At 40.5% G+C, this 22,751-nt stretch overlaps 1 protein-coding gene across 2 annotated transcripts in view; it reads left to right on the forward strand.

The window, feature by feature from the left end:
- The window catches only part of ANTXR2 (ANTXR cell adhesion molecule 2), a 127,171-nt gene that overhangs the window by 62,122 nt on the left and 42,298 nt on the right, over window positions 1-22,751 (forward strand). For both annotated transcript variants that reach the window (XM_088133142.1, XM_088133141.1), the window contains exons 12-16: window positions 2,374-2,469; window positions 4,933-4,977; window positions 8,930-9,022; window positions 11,105-11,272; window positions 14,140-14,220. In XM_088133142.1, the coding sequence (XP_087989268.1) occupies window positions 2,374-2,469; window positions 4,933-4,977; window positions 8,930-9,022; window positions 11,105-11,272; window positions 14,140-14,220 (483 nt within the window). The remainder of the gene's footprint in view (window positions 1-2,373; window positions 2,470-4,932; window positions 4,978-8,929; window positions 9,023-11,104; window positions 11,273-14,139; window positions 14,221-22,751) is intronic.

The raw sequence follows: 22,751 nt of genomic DNA on the forward strand, positions 1-22,751 counted from the left end.
TATACAAAACTTACAATACACCAACGTACCAACCACAACTCCAACTACCAGCCACACCATAACTCATGGTGCACCTTACTGTATACTGTGATTTGTGTTGGGTCATGTAGCCACACCCTTCAGGTGTGAGCTCTGAGCAAGTTGAGTTGATTGCATGCACAGCTTAGCTGTGCTCTGTCATTGCCATATTTACACTGATAAATTTCTCCTCCAGGGTAACACCCTGACAAGTCTTACTCTGATACCGTTTTCTGATTATTTTTTTTTAAATCCACTAAAGTTCATCCTCTTGAACCAGCAATGTTCAAGCGATGCCTTCTATTTCTGTTCAGCCATGCAGCCAACCGGGAGTAGCCATCTCTTCATCTAATATCCCTGCAAGGCAATTGGGATGAAAACAGAGTCTCTTCATGTCTGCTTTCTGAAATCTCTAGAGAAAGGCAGAGTCAACTTAAAAACAGTTAGGGATATGGTCTCTGGTCCCAGGAAGGGACTCCCCCTCTTTGGCACATGCTGCTGTTATTTACATATAAGGCTTATTTCCTTGTAACACACTCAGCCGCTCATAAAAGGCTCCTAAACCCACTTCCCTTGAGAGGCTCTGTTGAGATGCATCTGCAGCCTCTTTAAAGAACAAACAACCCTCTTTCCTTCACCTCTGGAAAAAGGCCCCAGGAGATTTATGGCAAGCAAGTTTAGATCATAATGATCACCTTCTGAAATAAGGACGGTTCTTTCTCTCTGATTGGAAATTAAACACACGTACATACATAAAAACCTCTTGGCTTTGCCTATGTTGCAGCAATAGATCCATCCTGACAAAATGCAGAGGGAGTTCCTTTTATGGAGTTTGTTTTACTTTTTTACGGTATTTATCAGGGCTGGGTCAATGCATGCTTTTGCCAGAAAAATATTATGATCAACCTGTGGACAACCGGTAAAAATAACAAAATGTCTAGTTTTCTTAAGCAGCTGGAATTTAACATCTATACGTGTGTGTATGTAGCAATACAGGGTAAACTCAGACATAAAGTTTTTCCCTCTTTGTGATTCTTAAAAAAACTTCCTGATCCAGAATATGAAAGTGAGTGTGTATTGCTTAATGCAGCAAAACCGCAGTCTGATTTTAGTCTGAACTTACTTAGTTACATTTGCTATCACAACCCTTTATGTTATTTTCATAAACAGGAAACATATTTGCTGATTTTTACTGGCGGAGAAAGCAGCAGCTTCTCTGCAAACATGAAAGGATCCCAAATATTACAACTGTTGAAAGCCAATATCGGCCTATAGAGTCATTCTGCACATGCTCGTATTCGGAGGCGCTGCCGTTACATTCATTAAGATGCTCGTTTTCTGCTTAGAGCAAATATGGCTAAGAAGAGGATGCACAAATATATGAACTGAGACCCCACTGAGGGCTTATTCTTCTCTTTGCCTTCAAGCAAAGGGTGTATTGTGACTGGCCAAGCCCACCCTGGCCATTGTGATACAAATAGGCAAGTCTGTGCCTCATGACTATCATTTTGCGAGGGCACCTAAGACTGCTGTCAGAATTTCACAGGTGCCCATTGGTCTCAAATGACCTCTAGCCTATGTGCTAAATTATGGTTCTCAACCAGAAAAAGGGGCACAAAATCAGGCAGATACTTCCTGCCTTATTCCAGATTCTGCAAATGCGAGGTTTTCTTTATGGCCAGGAAGACTCTTTCAGTCAGAGGATGAAGTCACCCATCCTTATTTTTGAAGGATGCCTGTGTTGCCATGACGGGATTCAGGCTTGAGAGGAGGTTTAAAAAAAGCAATATGATGGCTGAGACCATGGACGCCATCTTAAATTTTTTGACCCCCCCCACCCCCATTTCTGAACATAAAGCTTTTGAGCATAAGAGATCTCTGCTGAAGGGTTTTCTCTTCATTGTGATGTCATTTCTTCATCTTTTTGTTTGTCCACGTGCAAAGAGAGCAGAGCGTGCCAATAAATTCCAACCCATCCTTTCCTTGCAGGCTGTGTCTTAAAAATTAAGGTGTACTTACTTATCTCTAAAGATTATTTTAAAAGAGACAAGTGTCAAGGTTGTCAATAAAGACAATTCTTAGGGCTGGCAACTTAGTTTGCCTATGTTAATCCCTCTTTCAGTGTGTTAAATAAAAATGAAATAAAGTACAGTAAAATAAAATAAAATAAAATAAAATAAAATATAGATTGGGCCAGGGAGCCTGTCATATACCAAGAAAGAAATCTGCAAACACATTGCAGTCAATATCCTACATTGTCTCAGTCTGATTTAGCATGATGCCAAAAGAGATCGCTGCCTTTCCGTTTCCATAAATGAGAATTAAATTATTATCTTTCTCTCTCTCTTTTTATAGACAAATGGCATTGTGGCACTTATAATTATCCTTATTTTGTTACTCTTGCTGGGGATTGCTGCCCTGTGGTGGTTTTGGCCTCTGTGTTGCAAAGTGGTGAGTAAAATCCTTCGTCTCTGTGTACCCACATGGCTCTTGCATATCTATAGTCTTCAGTCAGTTTTGGTGAGTGGTGTGGCCGAGGTAGGAATATTGATTTGCTAGTAATCAGGTTGGAGATGGTTATGCTAGGGTTGGACTGACTGAGGCATCTTGCGACTGAATGCAAATAAAAATAGCAGATTGGGACTACCCCATGTTTGCAACTAGCACTTTGGAACTACAGGCTGATCAGCAAGATCTGTTAATTGATTGACTTCTGGAGTTTATACTCCTCCACTCTTCAGGGCTAATTAGCATTCCCTTGTATTCCCTACAGAACAAATTAAAAAATGAAAACATGGAACTGGGTTTAATATCGGGATCAATCCCCCTCTATCCCTAAAAGCCAGTAGCTCTTCTTGTTAGTCGATAGAGGTGCTGTGAGAAAACAACACTGAGTTCCGAACTGTTACTTTATCCCAAAGCATAGCCTTTGAGGTAGCTATTGTTAGCCCAAGAAAAGGTACCACATTTTATTGCAATGATGGTATATACACTTATAATTATTGTAACTTTGACTCCTGCAGTCTTTTCCGTATTTCGGTCCTGGAACAGTGTAAGCTGACATTCTTTTTCAACAACCAGTATTGTTGCAGTTAAGGCCCAGTTTTCACCATTTTAGTTAAGCTGTGCCTGCCTGCATAAATATTGCAGGATATGAATAGAACAAAATTGCAATGAAGGAGGAAGATCCCCTCTCCCCCCCCCCCCCCCAACATTCAGTCTTCCTTGTTGGCAGTAGCCAGTTGGCGTCTAGTGTGTCAGAGGAATTGGGGCATACTGTTTAATTGTTGGCAGGAGCCAGTTGGTGATTTTTATTTATTTATTTTTAATTTGATCTACAGTCCATGCACATCTCCAGGTTGCCATTGGTTTTTCGTTTTTCTTTCTCTTTTGTAAAAGAGTTGGCTGTTGACAGTTTGTTCACTCTTTCGTGAACGTTAGAGAACATCTGACTGCATCAAACTGGCTTTGGGCTCTGGTGCTGACATTTCGTAATGCCCACCTCGTTCGAGCATTTGAGAAGTGTTAATGAGCACATCAAGGGACTGTTGCCTGAAGCAACTCATTTATTAAAAAAAACGAATTCAATATCTTTATCTGTCTATCTGCCTATCTGCCTATCTACCTATGTATATATGTATGCATCTATCTATCTCTCTGTCTGTCTGTCTGTCTATTTATTTATCTATTATGGGGGGAAACCGGCTGTGTTCTGAAATGAAGTCTTAATTCCCCTCCTCCCCCTTCTTTGGCTAAATAAACACCCAGCAGCCTGTTCTTGACAATGATAATAATACCAAACCCTAAAAATTGGAGAAGACTCAAACTCTGCATATGGTAAACAAAATGGCGATTTAGTCTCCTGGGCTCTTGAGATGGTGTTTAAGAAATGTGAATGAAACAGAAATACTTGACATCTTGGCAATATTATGTCTTTTAACATGTGCAAGTTCTCAGGATGAAGAAGTTGCATACGCTCTTCCTTTGCCTTCCTGCCCCCAAAAGATAAGGATGGCTTCCTGAGCCTGTTTTGAAAGAAAAGATGGATCTAAAGTAATTTAAGGGCATCACACACTTTCAGGAGGATTCCAGCCAACTGTTAATAAAGTTTATTTAAGTAAATTACTTTAGGGAGGAGAGGTCTTAGCCATCTTTATTTCTTTTGGAGAGTGTTATGGGTTAAGTGTTGCACCCAGTTTGAAAAAAAATGGTATAACCCTAGTTTATATAGATGAAACCAGATCCGTACCATGGAGTATAACATGGTTGGCCAAAGGCCCTGCAACAACGAAGAACTTGGGACTTGCTGCTGTCAACATTCACAGAGAAGCAGCATGGACCCAATTGGCAATTGGATCTCATTATCTGGAAGGGCACCATTACTTGCAGCCCATGGAAAGCCCTGAGTGGTGGCCCCATTCTGTTTAAGTAAAACAAGCTTAGAGCAGGATACCATCTCTTCTGAAATTTCATTGGCTCCAGCTCTGCCGGTCTTCTGAAAAGCTTCAAAGACCTGGATATGTTCCCAGGTATGGGAATCAGGAGGTGAGCTGCAGCCTGTGGGGTGTTCTTAGTTTATTAGATTTGGGTTTTTTTCCTTTGGTGGTCATTATAGGTTTTATATCTTGGTCATTTTTTTCTTGTCATTTTATATGGTGTGTTTATCTGCCCAGAGTCACTGGTGAGACATAAATCTAATTAATTATATCTAAGCATCTTTACAGTCACCCAACAGTTGTTCTGCCAGTCTAACAGTCATGGGGACAAATTATCTCTTACCTTAACCATGGCTAGTCGATTCTGGAGGTGACTAGTGGAGAAGTACCACAATCAGAATAGTATGTTACACTGTGGTTTTAAATTGATCTTTGTCATTCTGTCCTTTATCATCTAATTTGTCCCCTTCATTAATAGGTTATTAAGGATCCTCCTCCACCCCCACCTCCAGCTCCAATAGAGGTAAGTTAACAGACTGCTCCATGCCTTGCTATTTACAAAAGTAGTTCCACCATGTTGCCAGTGACTCAGAAATACAATTTAAGGATGACATGACTTGATTCCTTTATCTTATGAAGTATCCCTTTTCTTCTCCTGTTATGCAGTAGCTGGTGATGTTAAACTGAATATACGTAGGGTGGGAGCACTTGAAGGAGGAAGAACCATAAATAAGTCGATTATCTCCAAATAACCATTTTTATTTATTTTTCCCTATTCCTGGGACAGAGTAGTAAGTGAATTTTGCATGTTAGAAAAGGGAGGCTGATAAATCACAGGTGTGGTTAATAGTGTGGCAGCCTGCTGTTCACAGCAATGTATATATCTGCCCTAAGAGGATGTTAGGAGTTCATATTTAAGACAGTTCAGCCATGTTTTTACTGTGTTAGCCACTCTCAAAGGCTGGCCTTCTTGGAAAGGAATCGTGGGTCCAAATACACTTGTGGAATCCTTTGGTAAAGAGTAGATCTCAAGTGTCAACACAGAATCCCGTTGGGAGTTTTTTCTCATGCGATGGGAGCTCTCTTTTCAAGCCTTGAAAGAAGGTGTTTTTTATTGTTATCTCTGGGCACAAACCTGACCAGGAATTGTGGTAGCCAACTCCTAGTAAAACATAAGAACATAGACATGTGCAGACACATTTATACATAGACACACATTCACAGAGGCAGATCCAGAGACTGTGACAACTTCTTCACTCTCTCTCTACGGCTGTGCTGAAAATCAGGCAAGACTATCTACTGGTGTGGGGGTGAAATGGAGACTTAAACCTCAGAATTTAGAATATGGAATGTGGTGTCAAAGCTTGCTAATTGCTATATTTTGCTTTATTGTCTTATTTTACGTTCCTGGAGTATTTCAGAAGTTTGTTATGTTTTTACTACAGAAGAAAGAAATATTCATTCTGGTTTCAAAGGAACTTTGTCTCATGAGTTTTCCTCAGTATAGGTAGAAGCAAGTAGAAACAAAGCTCATTAGGTCCCATAGCAAGCTTCTAGTAGGAAGGAAATGGTATCTTCTGTAACTTACCCATGGGCTACCCTACCCCTCAATAATCAAGTGGGAACTGGAAAGAGGGGTATGGTTAGACCTATTAAGCTGACAGGGTTAGGACATTTAGTGAAATCTATTTTAACAGACTAAAGAATGTCTGGAGAAAGAAGGGTCTGTTGTCCCCCAGAGTTTGGTAAATTAAAGAGTACATGACTGCAGCAATGGGAATTTACATGATTTGTGTGATGATGTCATCCCAATGATGTCATTTCTGTAATGATGTCATTATGCCAGTGAAGTGTATTCACAGTGGAATTTCGTCTGTTGTATGTGAAGCCTGTTGCCCAGAAGTCCAGAAAAATCCAGGTTTCACTGCATTGTCTGTATGTGTACACACACTAGTGTATGTAAACACACCACATCGGGTTACTTTGATGAAGATGTTCTTGGGGAGGGTGAGAATTAAACAGAATAGTTCTTTTGCCTTATGAACTCTAATGTTTATTAGCTCCATCCTACTTTTTTTTTTTTTTGGCAACATAATTGATTATGTTGGACCCCTGACTCTTTGGGATTTCTCATAAAATTGTGTAATCATATGCATCAATTTTAGCTGGATATCCAAATGGGTAGCAATAAATAAAGGGGTGGGGGGAGCTAGTTGGTTAGAGCACAGCGTTCCTTTTTATATGGTACACTCCGTTAGCTAGATTGGTTATCCCGAAGCGCACAGGTAAAGTGTTCCTGTGTTGCTGAACAGGAATTGGATCGTAATAGGCACTTCAAAATGCATTCCGTTGCAAATTGATTTTCCTTGCACATAACCAGAATGCTCAGTTTATGCATTCTGTGGGTGAGGATGCCAGTGGCGGGGCGGGGGGGGGGGGATTACTTGACAATTCACAGAATATTTTATTCAGTCTCCCCACCAAACAGTATTGTAAACATGGTCGTATCTTCTGATCAGGCTGTATTAAATGCCTTGCACCTCTTTATTTTTGCTTAAGTGCTTCTGTTTGATAAACCCCATGCTAGTCCTACACATTGTTTTTCCCTCTGTACGTTCAGAGAGATGTTCCTAAAAGAGATGTTAGGGCACATTTGCAGTGCAGCCAGTGTAATAATACAAAAATAGTGATGATTCCCTCTTCCTTAGAAACTGCAGAGAATTCTCTGCCCTTCTTTGGGGGAAATTATAACTGCAATCAACCAAAGTTGGCTAGGCATGTAAAACAGCCTCCCCCAGCGTGGCGTCTTCCAGATGTGTTGAGGCTGCAGCTGCAATTGTAGAATGGCTACTGGCCATACTGGCAGAGGAAGATGGGAGCTGTAGTGCCAACCCCTTTGGGGGAAGGCTGCAATAGGGGGTGCTTGAATACACACCCAAGTTCTTTCCCCAAATACATTATTTTCTTTCTAAACCAGCTGGCATGGAGGGTTGGGAAAGATGTTGGCTTGCTGTGAGCCCTTCATTTCAAGCAAGGGCAGTCAGAAGAGCAGCAGTTCTCTTTTCCCTCGTGCTGCCCACCCCAGAGGAGGCAGGGGTGACTAGTGGACTGCAACTTGCCCACCCCAGCATGCCCAGATTTGAATGGACTTAGCGATGCATGTATTTTGTTCATGATGAGGATGGGCTGCACAGGCTGAAACGTGCCACGTATTTTGCTAGGACTGCAGCTCAAAAGGCTGGATCAGAAGAAGAGGCAGATCTCGTATTTACAGGGCAGCAAGATGAGCCTTATTTAAGGTGACCTTGCAAAGGAGTGTTATGTTGAAAGAAAAGGTTTATTTCCCAGTGGTATCTGTGGGAGCGCCAAAGAGGAGCAGATGGATGGAAGCCGTGTTGCCCCGTTGTCATGCAAGCCCTGCCTCTCTTGTACACGCCTTGTGACATCACACAAACGCCCCAAAGAGGCCGAGCTTATGTCGCGGGGTGCCGCTTTCACCGTTTTGACGAACGGAGGAAGGATCTGTGGGTGCCCATGCTGTGCCACTTAGCACATTCTCAGCGAATTGCAACGCATATCTCCTGTTTTTAAATGTGCGTTATTTGAAGTGAACAAACCAGTCTTCTTTTTGGAGAAAGACATCTCACATTCCTGGAAGAAGGCATTAGCAAACCACTTCCAAGGATTGATGAAAAAACTACAGAGAGATGTCTGTGCAGTCACAGTTCAGCTCAACTCAAGGAATCTTTACCATTTTTTTAAAAAAAATTCAATATTCAGAGGGTTCATGAGAGCATTTCAAATAAGCTTTTTATAACCTGATGCCCTCCTGATATGTTGGACTGCAAATCCCAAAGTTCCCAGCTAGAATGGCCATATGGACTGTGAATTCTGGAAGTTAAGTCCCCCAAATTAGAAGGGTAGCAGATTGTGGAAACTTTGCTGGTCCATAACTCATTTTAACTATAGCTATGACACTGATTTTGGTGTCTTTGCTGTAGGTTTTGTGCCTTCATTTAATGGAAATGTTTTAAATCATGAAGGTCTGTTAAAGACCATATTTAAGCTGTGCTATAGATGTTGACAATTTCATTTAATTTGTTGGGGGAATGATTTAATTAAAAAACCTCTTATCATGAAAAAAGAAAAAAATAAAGCAACAGGTTTTCTGCTGTTTCTTAGCTTGCAGTAGAACTAACATTTCAAGATTATTAACCAAGTAGTTCAAAATACATGTGCAGTATGTAGGAAGCTTCTCAACAACCATTAATTTGACATTTATATTACATGCCAGAGGTATAGCCCATTGTCCTTAATATCTTCCTTTGTTTCCCACTATTTTGTCTCATGTCATTCTCAGGAAAAAAATTGCCTGCAAGTAAATTGGTTTTAGATATTTAAGAGGAATTTTGTTACCTTCTCAAAAACCAACATTAACTGTTCCCCCACAAAAAATGTTCTTGGATTTTTTGCAGGAGGAAGAAGATCCTTTGCCTTCAAAAAAATGGCCAACAGTAGATGCTTCCTATTATGGTGGACGAGGAGTTGGTGGAATCAAAAGAATGGAGGTCCGTATTGTGGAGTGTGCGCATGGCAGTATGAGATGGAACATCTCATATGAGTTGAGGGGGAGGCAGCTTCCCATTTTGGATGGGACATACTGACAGTTACCATTGTGCTGTATTGCTGGTTATAAAGCTAAGCCAGAGCAACTGGGCTTCTGCTTTGGTGGGGCAGCAGCTGAACCTTCTGAATTGGTGATTATTGCAAAACATTGTGTAGCTTCCATGGAATCTGATGGATTTGGAAGAATGTAAAATGTCAAGAGATGAAGCAGCCTCTTTGGGGCTGTTATATTATTGATTAATTATATGGTTTTATGATTATAAAGTACACTGCCTTGAGTCCTTTTGGTAGAAAGCAGCTGTGACTTTGGGTTCTCCTCCAGGAATTGAGGTGGAATAGCAATTGTATCAATGCCTGCAAAGGATTATGACCTCATTTGGATACACTGGGTGGTCCACTGTTTTTTTCACTGGTGTTTTTTCACTTACTTGCCCTCTACAGCAACTCCACGCTTGCAGTGCTGTGCTCATCCAGATGGACTGGTTACATCTGGTAAAATGAATAAATAACATTTCAACAATAACAAATAACAATAAACAATTTATGTTTATTGTTTTGAGGTGATATTGGCTTCGGCATCACTTCTTCTTTCAGCAGTTTCATATCAGAACCTAAAAGTGCAGGTGTGAGGGTCAGAAATAGTTTGAAGAAAAATGGATGGGGTGATATATTTTCTTCTCTTCCATAATCTAATATTACTGAATGAAATTGATTGATGTATAAAAGAGCACAGAAAAGACAGTGGTTCTTCATACAGTGCATCATCAACATGCAGAATGAATATCTTGCAGATGTGAGGTTTGTCACTAACTTACAGAACAGATCCAATGGAAATTAATGGAAAACAGATCCAAGAGAGAACTAAGCTATACCATCAGAGATATATATTTTCAAATATGCGTTGCTGGGGATTATCATTGAGCCTCACTTGTTGACTTCGTGCGATTGGCCACGGTTAGGAACTGGATATAGAGACTGGATGAACTTTTTTTAATGAATTGGACTGCAGAGGTACCCTTGTAGGATTTCCCCCCCATAAATAGAACAATTTTGGGGATCTTCCCATAGTTTAGGGAAGAGCTGATTCCATCATTTCATTAAAACCTTGAATAACAGAGAGGCTTGTTTCAAGCAATTGAATGCCAAAGAAACAATAAGTCTTTTCAAGTCAATTTTAATCATTTTGGGGAAAAATATATAGTACTCTATGAGTATTCTCATTGTGTGCCAGCCAAGTACTCTTACAAGGGTGATATTTATACTAGAAGCTGTGCTTCTTCTGCAGCTGGAGCAGTTTTGACATGATTCAGAACTCCTAAGTTCATGTAGCAGGCAGAGATAGGCAAGGCATTATCTCTTAGCCTCAGGTCCTCAACTGTGATAGTAACATTGGCTTAGGAGTAAGGCACGTAAGGATGGTTGAATCTGAATTCTGACACTCTCAGAACTCCCATGGGCATCAAAACTGCTTCTTTATGAATCTTGTTAAGTTTGCTTCTTGCTTCTTTGGAGTTTGGGGTTTTACAGTTTCAACATATTGAGAAAGATTGTGGGGGAGCTGTGAAAGGAATGAAAGAGAGCAGCAGACAAGTCAAATGATAGCTTATCTTATAAAAGGTAATTCAGGCGAGGTGGGGAGACATCTGGGAAAAATCATTTCAAAGTATTCAAAGAGACCCTGCCTTAATTAACTCACTATAAATGAGGCTGGGAAATTCCTCCTGTAGTTTCCAAGATAGTATATTTATCCCAGATGAGCATTTAAGATACCTTCCTGAAATATGGGCAGTTCTTGCTTTCCTGGTTTTGCCCAGCTTTGTGGAATGTGAAACATATTTGGAGAGTTCCAGATTGGGGAAAACTGAAATAGAGCAATAATACCCATCATGAGTATGGGAATATTTTCTGGAGAATTATACTTGACTAACCAATCAATGTAGCTACGTTGACTCTGGATGATAAGGGGAGCATGCATCTTGTGTTCATGTGCATGCTAGTCTGATACTGAGACTTGATTTCGTTAGGTTCGTTGGGGTGACAAAGGATCAACTGAAGAAGGAGCCCGGCTAGAGAAAGCAAAAAATGCAGTGGTGAAACTCCCTGATGAATCAGATGAGCCAGTTCTATCTAGACCACCAAAACCAAAGCCTACCTCATTGCCCTCCCAGGAAAAATGGTACACGCCGATCAAGGTACTTGATAAATCCTTCATCGTTGAATACCATGTTTGCTTTGTACTTGTATTATGGGTCAAATTATGGCTGATCTTAAAACAGCTGGATAGCCTAGGCACTTATAACATTCAAAATAGGAAAATATCTTTAAGCCCAACATTTGACAAAGCTGCAGAAGGTAAAAAGGTCCTTGGCAGGTAGAAATCCTGGCAGCCTAGATTTTTATTTGTAAGATTTCCTATAGATAGCTCTGTCTTCTCAATAGAGTCCATAGAGCACCCTGGGCCATCCCATTGTTTAAAGCATTGCAACCATTACAGTGGAATACCAGGTTTCATGGACTCTGTATTCAGCCTTTACTCCACCAGCACTCCCAGCCACATAAGCGACATCACAGACTTCCTACGAAGACTGAATTCCACTGACAGTCTCCCTAATAACACCATTTTAGCCGCCAACATCCCCTACAAACCTGGACTTAAAGCCATCAAGAACATCATCACTGATGTCAACACAGCATACATTGCCACTAAACTTTGTGGTTTTATCCTCCCACATAATTACTTCACCGTTAGCAGTTATATATAATTGCAAATCAGTGGCACAGCCACAAGCACACTCACAAATTGGCAACCTGTTCGTGGCTGACCTAGAATAACACTTTCTCAAGTCTTACCTCCTTTACTTGAGATTCATTGACCTATTATCATGGACTCATGTAAATGAATCTCTCATCAAAGACCTCAACAATTTCCATCCTTCCATCAAGCACAGCCTTGATGTATCTACAGAACATGTCCGCATCCTTAATGTCATGGTAAAACTACACAATGGACACATATACACCACTTTGTGCAGCACAGGAAACCTACAGATCACCATGCATACCTGTGTGCTTTCAGCTTCCATCCAGAACGCACCACCAAATCTATCCTCTGTAGCTAGGCTGTACACTACAAGTGCATTTCTTTTAACCCATTTGATAGAGATGCTCAACTGATGGAATTAAACCAGGGATTTGGGAGACTGAAGCATTCACTAAGGGAGATTATGTTCACTCAGTGAGATCAATAGACAAATAAAGAGAGCCAGATCAATTCCCGGAGAAGACTGATTAAAAGACAGACTGCCAAAACAGAACACCGCTGGCTGTCACCTACAGCGCACAGTTCAAGCCACCCAAACACATAATTATAAGGTACAGCCCCTACTGAACAATAAACTACATCTTCTCAGATACTGGCTAGCAGGTGCATAGTTGCGTATAGACAAACACCCAACCTCGCACAGGTTCTCACAAGCAACAAGAAACAACAGAATGATGTTAACATGAGAACCAGTCCCTGCAACAAACCCTGATGTCTGCTTTGCTCCCACATTTACACCAACAGCACCATCATAGGAGGACAACACCCTAAAATAGACTTAACATAGTTTTAAAAAGAAAGGAAAAACTACAATCCCTTTCAAAGGCAAAATACATCCTGCCCTTTCCATGTGCTGGGCATGGTTCTTTCAGGTTTGTACCATCGCCATCCCCACAAACTATTAACTAGCCAGAAATTGCCCATCCGCACTCACCAAAAATGCTGAGTTCTCCATCTTTGCTGAACTGAGCAAAAGGGATGTGAGCTGGTGGCATTTGATAGAGCTTGGGAAGAAAGAGGTAACTTTGGGTAGTAATGATCATCATCATCTTCTTCATCCTCACCATCCACCCTCTCTGTTAGATGTACCAATTGGAGATAATTATTACACTTCATAAAATAAGCAATGTTATTACTCTAGTCAAAATGACAAAAGTAACCACAATGTTTTCTGATGTACTGGAGACTTGCTAGTGGTGAGATAAAGGAATATATATGTTTGCACTCCATTTGGTAGGAATGCAGTTCTATTAATCAGCATGGAAATAGGTTTTCCAAGTTATAAAAGCATATATAATCTTTCTCCACTGATTACATTTTAGCTATGTCTTCAAATTAGGGGATAATGCTAGGTAATGTTACCAAATGCATTAATGTGAGTTATTAGTGGAATTGTCTGCCTATTAAAAAGATAGAGTGGAGAAAGGTGTACAAACTGATAGTTAGCTGACGATGAAAAATTATGGAAAGGGAGAAATAAGCCAATAAAGATTTTTCAGGAAATGTTGTCAATGTATATCCAGTACTTCAGCATGCCAAATATGTTATCTGTTATGGCAACCTATTAATACAGTTTATTTGATCTTATACGGGTATAGAATAATGCTAATAATATCACATTATTAGTTTATATCATCTGAATATTTTCCATCTACTTCTATCTAATGTTATGTTGTACAAAATTGAACAAAGAAGTAATTAAAAATAACCCTACTGTATTTTATTGGGTTTTTAAACTATTTATTGCAATTTACAGTATGTCTAAAGAAACTTTCCTTCATCCAATAATTCCGTTTTCATTAGCCAAAATTTCACTTAAACAGAGATATTATACAGCCTTTAGTCAAGACCAGGAAGATACTTAGGTTGAAATCCTGAATGTACTTATCTGAAAGTAAGCCCCATTGAACTAAGTATTTTGAGTAAATGAGTTTAGGATTACTTGAAAAGCTTTATTTGATCTTGGTCTGTATGTTTTAAAAGCCCAGAACTTAGAATTTCCAACTCATTTAACACACTGTTAAGAACTACTTACTTACTCATGCATCACTGGCTCAATGTGTTCCCATTAAAGAGAATTTATACCTAATAGCATCCCATTTAAGGAGCAATTGCTGTCCTACAGTGTCATTTGGCTGGAGATGATGCCTGAGACATATTCAGGGATGGTTAATGGGTTGGGGAATGGTTCTCACCTCTGCCAAATCATCAAAAGTCTTTTTGGGTTTCTCTTTACAGGGTCGACTTGATGCCCTGTGGGCTTTGTTGAGGCGGCAGTACGACAGAGTGTCTTTGATGCGACCACAGCAAGGAGATGAGGTTGGTGAACATATGTGCCTGAAGGCTTTTCTTAGCACATAGAAGGATGTGCACATCAGCATCTGAGCTTCCTGGGAGTGCTTTAGAGGCTTAGTGCAAGGGAAGAAACTTCTAATGGTAGAGAGGTGTGTGTGGATCTACCATGAACATCTTGTTTCCTTTTCTTTTGCTGAAACATTCACACAGAATTGCAGTTTGAGTATCTAACTAGAACACCATATTAAATTGTTGTTGTTGTTGTTGTTGTTTAGTCGTTAAGTCATGTCCGACTCTTCGTGACCCCATGAACCATATTGCGCCAGGCCTTCCTGTCCTTCACTGCCTCCCTGAGTTTGCTCAGTTTCATGCTCATTGCTTCAGTGATGCTATCTAACCATCTCATCCTCTGCCGTCCTCTTCTCCTTTTGCCTTCAATCTTTCCCAGCATCAGGGTCTTCTCCAAAGAGATCTCTCTTCGCATTAGGTGGCCAAAATATCTGAGCTTGAGCTTCATTATCGATCCTTCCAATGAGCAATCAGGGTTGATTTCCTTTAAGATTGACTGGTTTGACCTCCGAGCAGTCCAGGGAACTCTTAAGAGTCTTCTCCAGCACCACAGTTCAAAGGCATCAATTCTTCGGCGCTCGGCCTTTTTTATGGTCCAGCTCTCACAGCCATACATTACTACTGGAAAAACCATAGCTTTGACTATGCGGATCTTTGTCGGCAAGGTGACGTCTCTGCTTTTTAATATGCTATCTAGGCTTGCCATAGCTTTCCTCCCAAGGAGCAAGCGTCTTTTAATTTCATGGCTGCAGTCTCCGTCTGCGGTGATCTTGGAGCCCAAATAAATGAAGTCTGTTACTGCTTCCATTTCTACCCCTTCTATTTGCCAGGAATTGATGGGTCCAGATGCCATGATCTTAGTTTTTTTAATGTTGAGTTTCAAGCCAGCTTTTGCACTCTCCTCTTTCACCCTCATCAAGAGGCTCTTTAGTTCTTCTTCACTTTCTGCCATTAGGGTGGTATCGTCCGCATATCTGAGGTTGTTGATGATTCTCCCTGCAATCTTAATTCCGGCTTGTGATTCTTCCAGCCTGGCATTTCTCATGATGTACTCTGCATATAGGTTAAATAAGCAGGGTGACAGTATACAGCCTTGTCGTACACCTTTCCCTATTTTGAACCAATCGGTTGTTCCGTGACCGGTTCTAACTGTTGCTTCTTGGCCCGCATACAGATTTCTCAGGAGACAGGTAAGGTGGTCTGGTATTCCCATCTCTTTAAGAATTTGCCACAGTTTGTTGTGATCCACACAATCAAAGGCTTTTGCATAGTCAATGAAGCAGAAGTAGATATTTTTCTGGAACTCTCGTGCTTTCTCCATGATCCAGCGAATGTTGGCGATTTGATCTCTAGTTCCTCTGCCTCTTCGAAACCCAGCTTGTACATCCGGTAGTTCTCGGTTCATATATTGCTGAAGCCTAGCTTGTAGGATTTTGAGCATAACCTTGCTAGCATGTGAAATGAGTGCAATTGTGCGATAGTTTGAGCATTCTTTGGCGTTGCCCTTCTTTGGAATTGGAACGTAAACTGACCTTTTCCAATCCCGTGGCCACTGTTGCATTTTCCAAACTTGCTGGCATATTGAGTGCAGCACTTTAACACCATCATCTTTTAGTATTTTAAATAACTCAGCTGGAATCCTGTCATCTCCACTAGCTTTGTTGTTAGCAATGCTTCCTAAGGCCCACTTGACTTCACTCTCTAGGATGTCTGGCTCAAGGTCAGTGATCACACCAGAGTGGACATCAGGGACATTAAGATCTTTCTTGTATAGTTCTTCTGTGTATTCTTGCCACCTCTTCTTAATCTCTTCTGCTTCTGTTAGGTCCCTGCCTTTTTTGTCCTTTATCATGCCCATCTTTGCACTAAACGTTCCTTTCATATCTCCAATTTTCTTGAAGAGATCTCTAGTCTTCCCCATTCTATTGTTTTCCTCAATTTCTTTGCATTGTTCATTTAAGAAGGCCTTCTTATCTCTCCTGGCTATTCTCTGGAAATCTGCATTCAGCTGCTTATATCTTTCCCTTTCACCCTTGCTTTTCGCATTCATTCTTTCCACAGCTATTTGTAAAGCCTCATCAGACAGCCATTTTGCTTTCTTGCATTTCTTTTTCTTTGGGATGGTTTTAGTTGCTGCCTCCTGTACAATGTTACGGACCTCCGTCCATAGTTCTTCAGGCACTCTGTCTACCAAATCTATAGGATAGCATTATCACTATTTTACATAGTATGGCATTCCTCAGTCTAGCACTTCCAGATGTTTTATTACTTGCTTGTTTGCTTGTCTACTGGCCTTTTAGACCACCCCAATGGCAATCAACTCTGAGCAGGAATTATAGAAATTGCATTGATGGTGGGTTCTGAAAGCAGGAGATTGGGAAATAGGAGATGCAAGAGGTTATCTGTGACGAAGAGAAGGAATGGGGGTAAAACCAATTTTCCCCTGGGTGTAATTCTTCATCTGCTGTGTAAATAAGGAACTAGCCTTAGTTCTCTTCCCACAACATCCAAAACTACTATTCAGGTTTCCCCCTCTGCCCCACTCTTCAAGGATCAATAATCATTTATCATAGAGTGTTTGGAAATCTAGGGAGCAGCCCTCTGGGTTCCAGCTAGCGCTTGCCATTTCATAATGCTGTCCATGTGACTCTCCTTGTGTATGAACCACACCTTATTACCTGAAGAAGGGAACTCTGTATGACAACCTTTTTCAACCTGGTGCTCTCTAGTTCCTTTGAGCTTGCAACCTTTAGAATTCCTGGTCAGCAGGAATTCTGTAAGTTGCCATTCAAACACATCTGGAGAGTGCCAGGTTGTGGGCAAGCTAGTGTAGACCTTAACGTGGAGATTTGTTTTTGATTTTTGATTTTGTCTTGTTTGAGGATTATAAGACAGACTTCCTAGATTGTACATCATGATCAATCAGGGATGAAATTTGTCAACAATGTTGCATTACTAGGTAAGAATTCCAGGCAATTTTAACATCTTTGTGTATAAACTTTCACAAAGTCTGTTAAAAAGCATGCAACTGCAAATGAAAGTAGCTGGAAAGTTAGCACAGCTTTCAAAAACTCTTCAAGGGAGAATACATCAAAGTTTCAGTGTTCAGTAACACTGCTTTTAAAATTGAACAAGTTAAAGGCAAGACTCAGATATATTTCAAAACCTTTGAACATGTTTCATTCATGCCACCGGTGCCTTCAGAGGCAGGTGGTGGAATTGGACGTTAACTGGGCAATTCTTTCCAAGTCTAATCAATGAGAAGCTCTGCTGAAACCAACTGTACTTCCAAGTAAACCTGCTGAAAAAGAATCAGTGAAATGGTTCAGAGAAACATAGTTGTGGGGGCAACGTGATTTCACAAATTGTTTTCTCCTTAAATAACTGAATCACATTTATGATTTTGTAGTTGAGTCAGTTACTCTTCCTTCCCATATCCCTTCACCACCATTGACAAAAAAGCACCACTGAACTGGATGTGGCCTATCATATACTCCTAAAATAAGAAATTGAAAAAAAGAGAAGCTCCTAAATAAGGGGGGGGGAAAAAACACAACCACCCTGAACCCAAAGGAGTTTTATTTCAGCTCTAGATTAGTAAAGGTTTAGAATTATCTCTTCAGTTGACTAGTTTAAATATTGTCAATTGACCTCTATTCCCTGACTTCCATGTCACAAGAGTAGACAATTTTTATGCGTACTCTACATGATACTAACATGGTGAGAGAATGAGGCAGAATATAAACCTAACAAACTTAAATAAATAAAATACATTTATTAAGTCCATCGTGGGGAAAAAAGAGGACTTTGGTAATCTATAAAGTAAATAACAGCCAATGTTTAATATGGTTAGAAAAATCAAACAAAAAATAATAATCAATAATCAATGTTTAATATGGTTAGAATGATCAAAGAAAAGAAGAAAAAGAGAAGGTGGGAAGCAGTAGAAATATGTTACCACATCTACCTTAGAGGGCAAAAATACCATCCTCCCTTGAACATGGTGCCAGCCAATCAAAGATGGCCCCCTTCCCCATTTCACAGGTAAAATTTTGGTGGGAGGAAAAGAAAAGAAAAAAAAGAAAAGAAAAGAAAAACAGCCTTTTTAGATAACTGCAGGAAATTGGCTGTTGGCTAGCTATGAAGTCAGATATTATCACTGAGTTGTGATTTGCTATGTTGTAAAAACATAGTTCCTGTCTGGGGAAAATCCATATTTTCTACCCTGAAGGAAAATTTATTTGTGTATTCATAAGTTCCTCAGTACAGAAATGGCTTCAGTACCTTGTGTGACTATAAATCAGGAAATGGAGCCTTCCCTTCCCATGACGCTGAAACGCAATTGAAGCAAAACAGGTTCTGGCCACCCATCTCCACACTTGCCCCATTTGAATTCCAGGCCTCAATCAGCCCATTGAAGTTGAAGCATGAAGAATCAGAGAAGAAAAACCCTTCTCCCTCCTCTTTCATTCCCCTGTTCTTTTCTTACAAATGCCAGCTATTAATGGGGAGGCTGGCCTGGTTTGAGAGCTGCCTTCCATTGATCAGAAAGGCTTTGATTGTGGAGGGAACCCCTTGGAGTCATAAATTTTTCAGCTGGCACTTGGTGAGGTGAGAGCGGCTTGTACAGGTGTGAGTTAGCAGGTTGTCGCTGACATCTGTTCCAAGCAGAGGCTTAGGTCCACACCCGCCTGCAGTGAGACCTCTGGGTTGTCAGCAGATGTAGTTAAGGAGGAAGAACGGTATTGTTTGGTCTCACATTTGCTGCCCGAGGCGGGGCTGAAACACGAAAGGTAGAGTGGAGATGGACACAGCTGCGCTCCCAAACTTGCCCGAGGCACAAATAGAACAGATCTAATGTAGTTTGACTCTGTAATGGTGGGGAGAGAAGGAAAGAGAGCCACTACAGAGAAATGGAACGTGGTAACATCTGCCACCAAATTTCCAGGGAGTAACAGAGGATGGAAAGTGGAGATCCAAGTCCCCCTGTGCTTAGCTCACATTAAGCCATGAACTCTTTTGAAGGCCTTCCATCAAACATCTGGGAGTCATCCACAGGAGCTGGTCTTTTCAAAGCATGCTTTGGGCTGGGAGTTGATTTTATTTTAGTTCGTTTTGGAACACCAAGAAGGTAATTTATAACTGATACACTACCACACAGACCCTGGCTGTTTGTTTCAAGACAGGAGAAAAGAAGAGGGGAGAAGAAAGTATGTGATACTTTTGGAGTGGCTTTGTTAAAAAAACAAAAAACAAGAGTCAATTTTCATAAAATGCTCCTTAAATTTAATTGAGGTTCTGTTCACCTTCAGACCACATTGCTACCCCACTGCAATCGCTTGGGTTTTTAGGCATTGTGGCAGCAACATCTTGTCATGCTGTTACAAAAGATGGCGTCGGCTGTTCTTTTCTGCCTCTTCCTCGGTGCTTCTTTCAAGGGGTTAGGGCAACTGTAGACAGAAACTTGGCATGAAGTTCAGTGTGAGCATGAGGTTCCTTTGCTGCTAATCTGAGCTGGCTCATGCAAGTTGATTTATGAGTTCAGGATTGACACACAGACACCTAAATTACTCATGTTTTTTTTTTTCCTGAGGTTTTGCTAGTTCTTCTTTGTGGGATTTGCCAGGATTGAAAACTTACTGCCACTTATGAAAACATTTATTTATTTATTTATTTATTTCATACATACATACACACATACATACAACATTTGTAGATGGCCCCAATCAAAAAGACTTGAGGCAGCGCATAACAAAGGCAACATAATAATGCAACCATAATAACATAAAATAGTCAATAATTCTATACCTGGATGGCCATCCACAATCTCCTATAAGCAAAGTCCCATCCAAATAAAATGGTTTTAAAAGGCCTTTCAGAAATTAAAGAGGTTTAGGGCCAGGTGTACTGCTGTATATTCTACAGCTTAGGGGCCACTACTGAGAAGGACTGCTTTCTAGCTTATCTCTCTCCTATCTCTTGTGGGGATAGCTCTAACATATTCTGGTACCTCACCCCATAGGGCTTTATAGGTAATGACCAGCACTTTAATTGGGTCTGGAAGGTGACCAGGAGTCAGTGCAGCAGCCTTAGAGTAGATGTAATTCTACCTGAGTGGGTTGCTCTGACCAGTAATTTGGCCACTACATTCTGTATCAGCTGTAGCTTCTGAGTAATCTTCAAGAGCAGCCCCACATAGAATCTTTTGTGGTTGTCTAGTCTTATGCAGTGGTCCAGTTTTGCTCAAAGTAGGGCATGGGTTTTGTTTGGATGGACTTAGTATAGTCAAGCAAATCAGCCAATGCCATTTGGAGACATCTGTAAGCTGCATGTGGTCTCCCAGCCCCATTTTTGGGGTTCCCATAGAACGATTACAAGAACGATTAGACCACTGAAACCAGTTTTTGAAAGAGAGGCTTTTGGTACCTCTTACTCCAAGAGGTGTAATATACCTGTTTTGCATCTGAAAATTCACTCCCAAATCAGAGGAAAAATGCAAAAATGACATCACTGATTCACTAGTGACATCTTGTATGATCTTTGGAGGCTAAAAAAAAAGTTTTAAAAATAGAAAATGCAGTTTGTCTTCTCCTGGTTCATGACCTAGTGTGACATCTGCTCCCTACTCTTGCACTGCACCTCAGGAATGGCCAGTTTCTCAGGAAAGGTGTTGGTGGTGGCCCCAGTGTCTTTTCAGAATTGGTTCATGAAGATTAGTGATTGAAACAGGTTCACATAAGATTTTAGAAGGCTGAAATATGAAATTTGGTCCTCTGGGCTGCAGCTGATATCACCTACAGAACACACTGACTGAGTCTAAGAGCATAAAGAGGTAACGTTAAACAATAAATTCATTCTGCAATCTATTTTTTACCCATTAGTCCCTAACAAAAATTCATCAGTTCTTATCCCAAGGCTGGTACCTCCAGGTTTGTAAAACAAATCCCACCCTTAATCTTACCTTTCCCCTAGTTCTTTCTTATTTTTATTATTGAACTAAACTGTTCTGTAGCATCCTTATAATTGCTTATGATTGAATGGCCCAGTCACTTTTTCGATACGCTTTTGATACTTGTTCCCATCCATTCATTCATGTCACTTAACAGAATAACTTTTTCCCTGCACTGCATTCATTCAGAACATTGCACAGTTTGATCCCTGCGGACACCCCACTATGATCTACCTTTGAATTCATTATTTTATATGCACCACAACAATCTAGAAGACTGTAATTCATACATGCTGACTCACACTTTAGGACTTTCCCTGTTAATTAATCCTTCAATTCCATGCATTTATTTATCAAACCCACCAATCTCTCCACCTCCATTTCAGATCAATTAATTCTTTCCCCAACCCTTAGTTACACAAACATACAGCGTATCTGTTTTTCTTTCTTTCCTTTTATCTGTTCATTTTGTTATTAATTTGCTAATAAAAGAAATAAGTTCATATTCTTTATCACATGCTTTTCTTACATTCCAGTCCCAGTCTCCCATATGCCGTGGTTATCAAGTGAGGGGCCCATGAATATTCACCCCTACTGGCCTTTGTGATTTTACTCAACCAGGGCTTTCACGTAACACATTTTATTAAGATTGAGCAGACTAGATTTCTAGTCTTAGTCATACCTAAGTCACATGCAGAATTCTCTACTAACACTGATTAGATTTGATGCATTGTGGCTAGAATGTCACAAGCTCGAGTATCTTTTACCCCAAGCATGTTCATACTCTTCTACCCAAGGTAGGAACTACCGTATAAAGACTAAAGAATATAGTGTTGCCTGCATCACACTGGTACCAGATCTGCTCTAATATTTGATATCGCTATCTCTCTGTTTCTCTCACTTTTACGTTTCAGCAGAGTGTCCCACTATAAGGCAGATTGGAACAAAACACTTGTATTTAATTGAAATGATGCTCTTGGGACAAGAGATGACTTCTTTGTATAACTGTGCTCAATCATAAAATGCAAACTCCCTGATTCCAACGCAGTGATTATGACCTACAGTATTGGGAACTGACGTGGTTTATGCTAATGCCAAGTATCTCATTAGTCCAGTTTACAGAAGGGCTTGCTACCCTTCCAGAAACAGCATGTAGGAACCTGACAGTTTAATTCAGCTGCTCCCCTCCAGAGGAGACGTGACAGCTTTAACTGTCTTGTGCCCCCAGATTTATGAACTAGTCTTACGCTCTTAACCAGATTAGTTCCTTTTCCATTAACTCTAGAAAATAGGGCAGCTGTCCGAGAGGCTGGTTGTAAATTCGATATTATCTGCTGTGTTAATCTCTAAGCTTTTCAGATGAAGAAGGGAACAGATAACAGGATTAAAGTTTCACATCCTGGGGTTTTCACAGTCTGAGATGGGGATGCTAAGAAGGGGCAGGAGCAATTTGGGGAGGAAGAGGGGGGCACGCATGCAGAAAATGGAGAGCGATTTCTGTCATTAATCTTAATTGATTGCCAAGACGTTTTAATCT

The sequence above is a fragment of the Python bivittatus genome, unplaced genomic scaffold, assembly GCF_059951505.1.
Source record: "Python bivittatus isolate LINGU-HERP-01145 unplaced genomic scaffold, Pbiv_v1 ctg000070_np1212, whole genome shotgun sequence".
Taxonomy (NCBI): Eukaryota; Metazoa; Chordata; class Lepidosauria; order Squamata; family Pythonidae; genus Python; species Python bivittatus.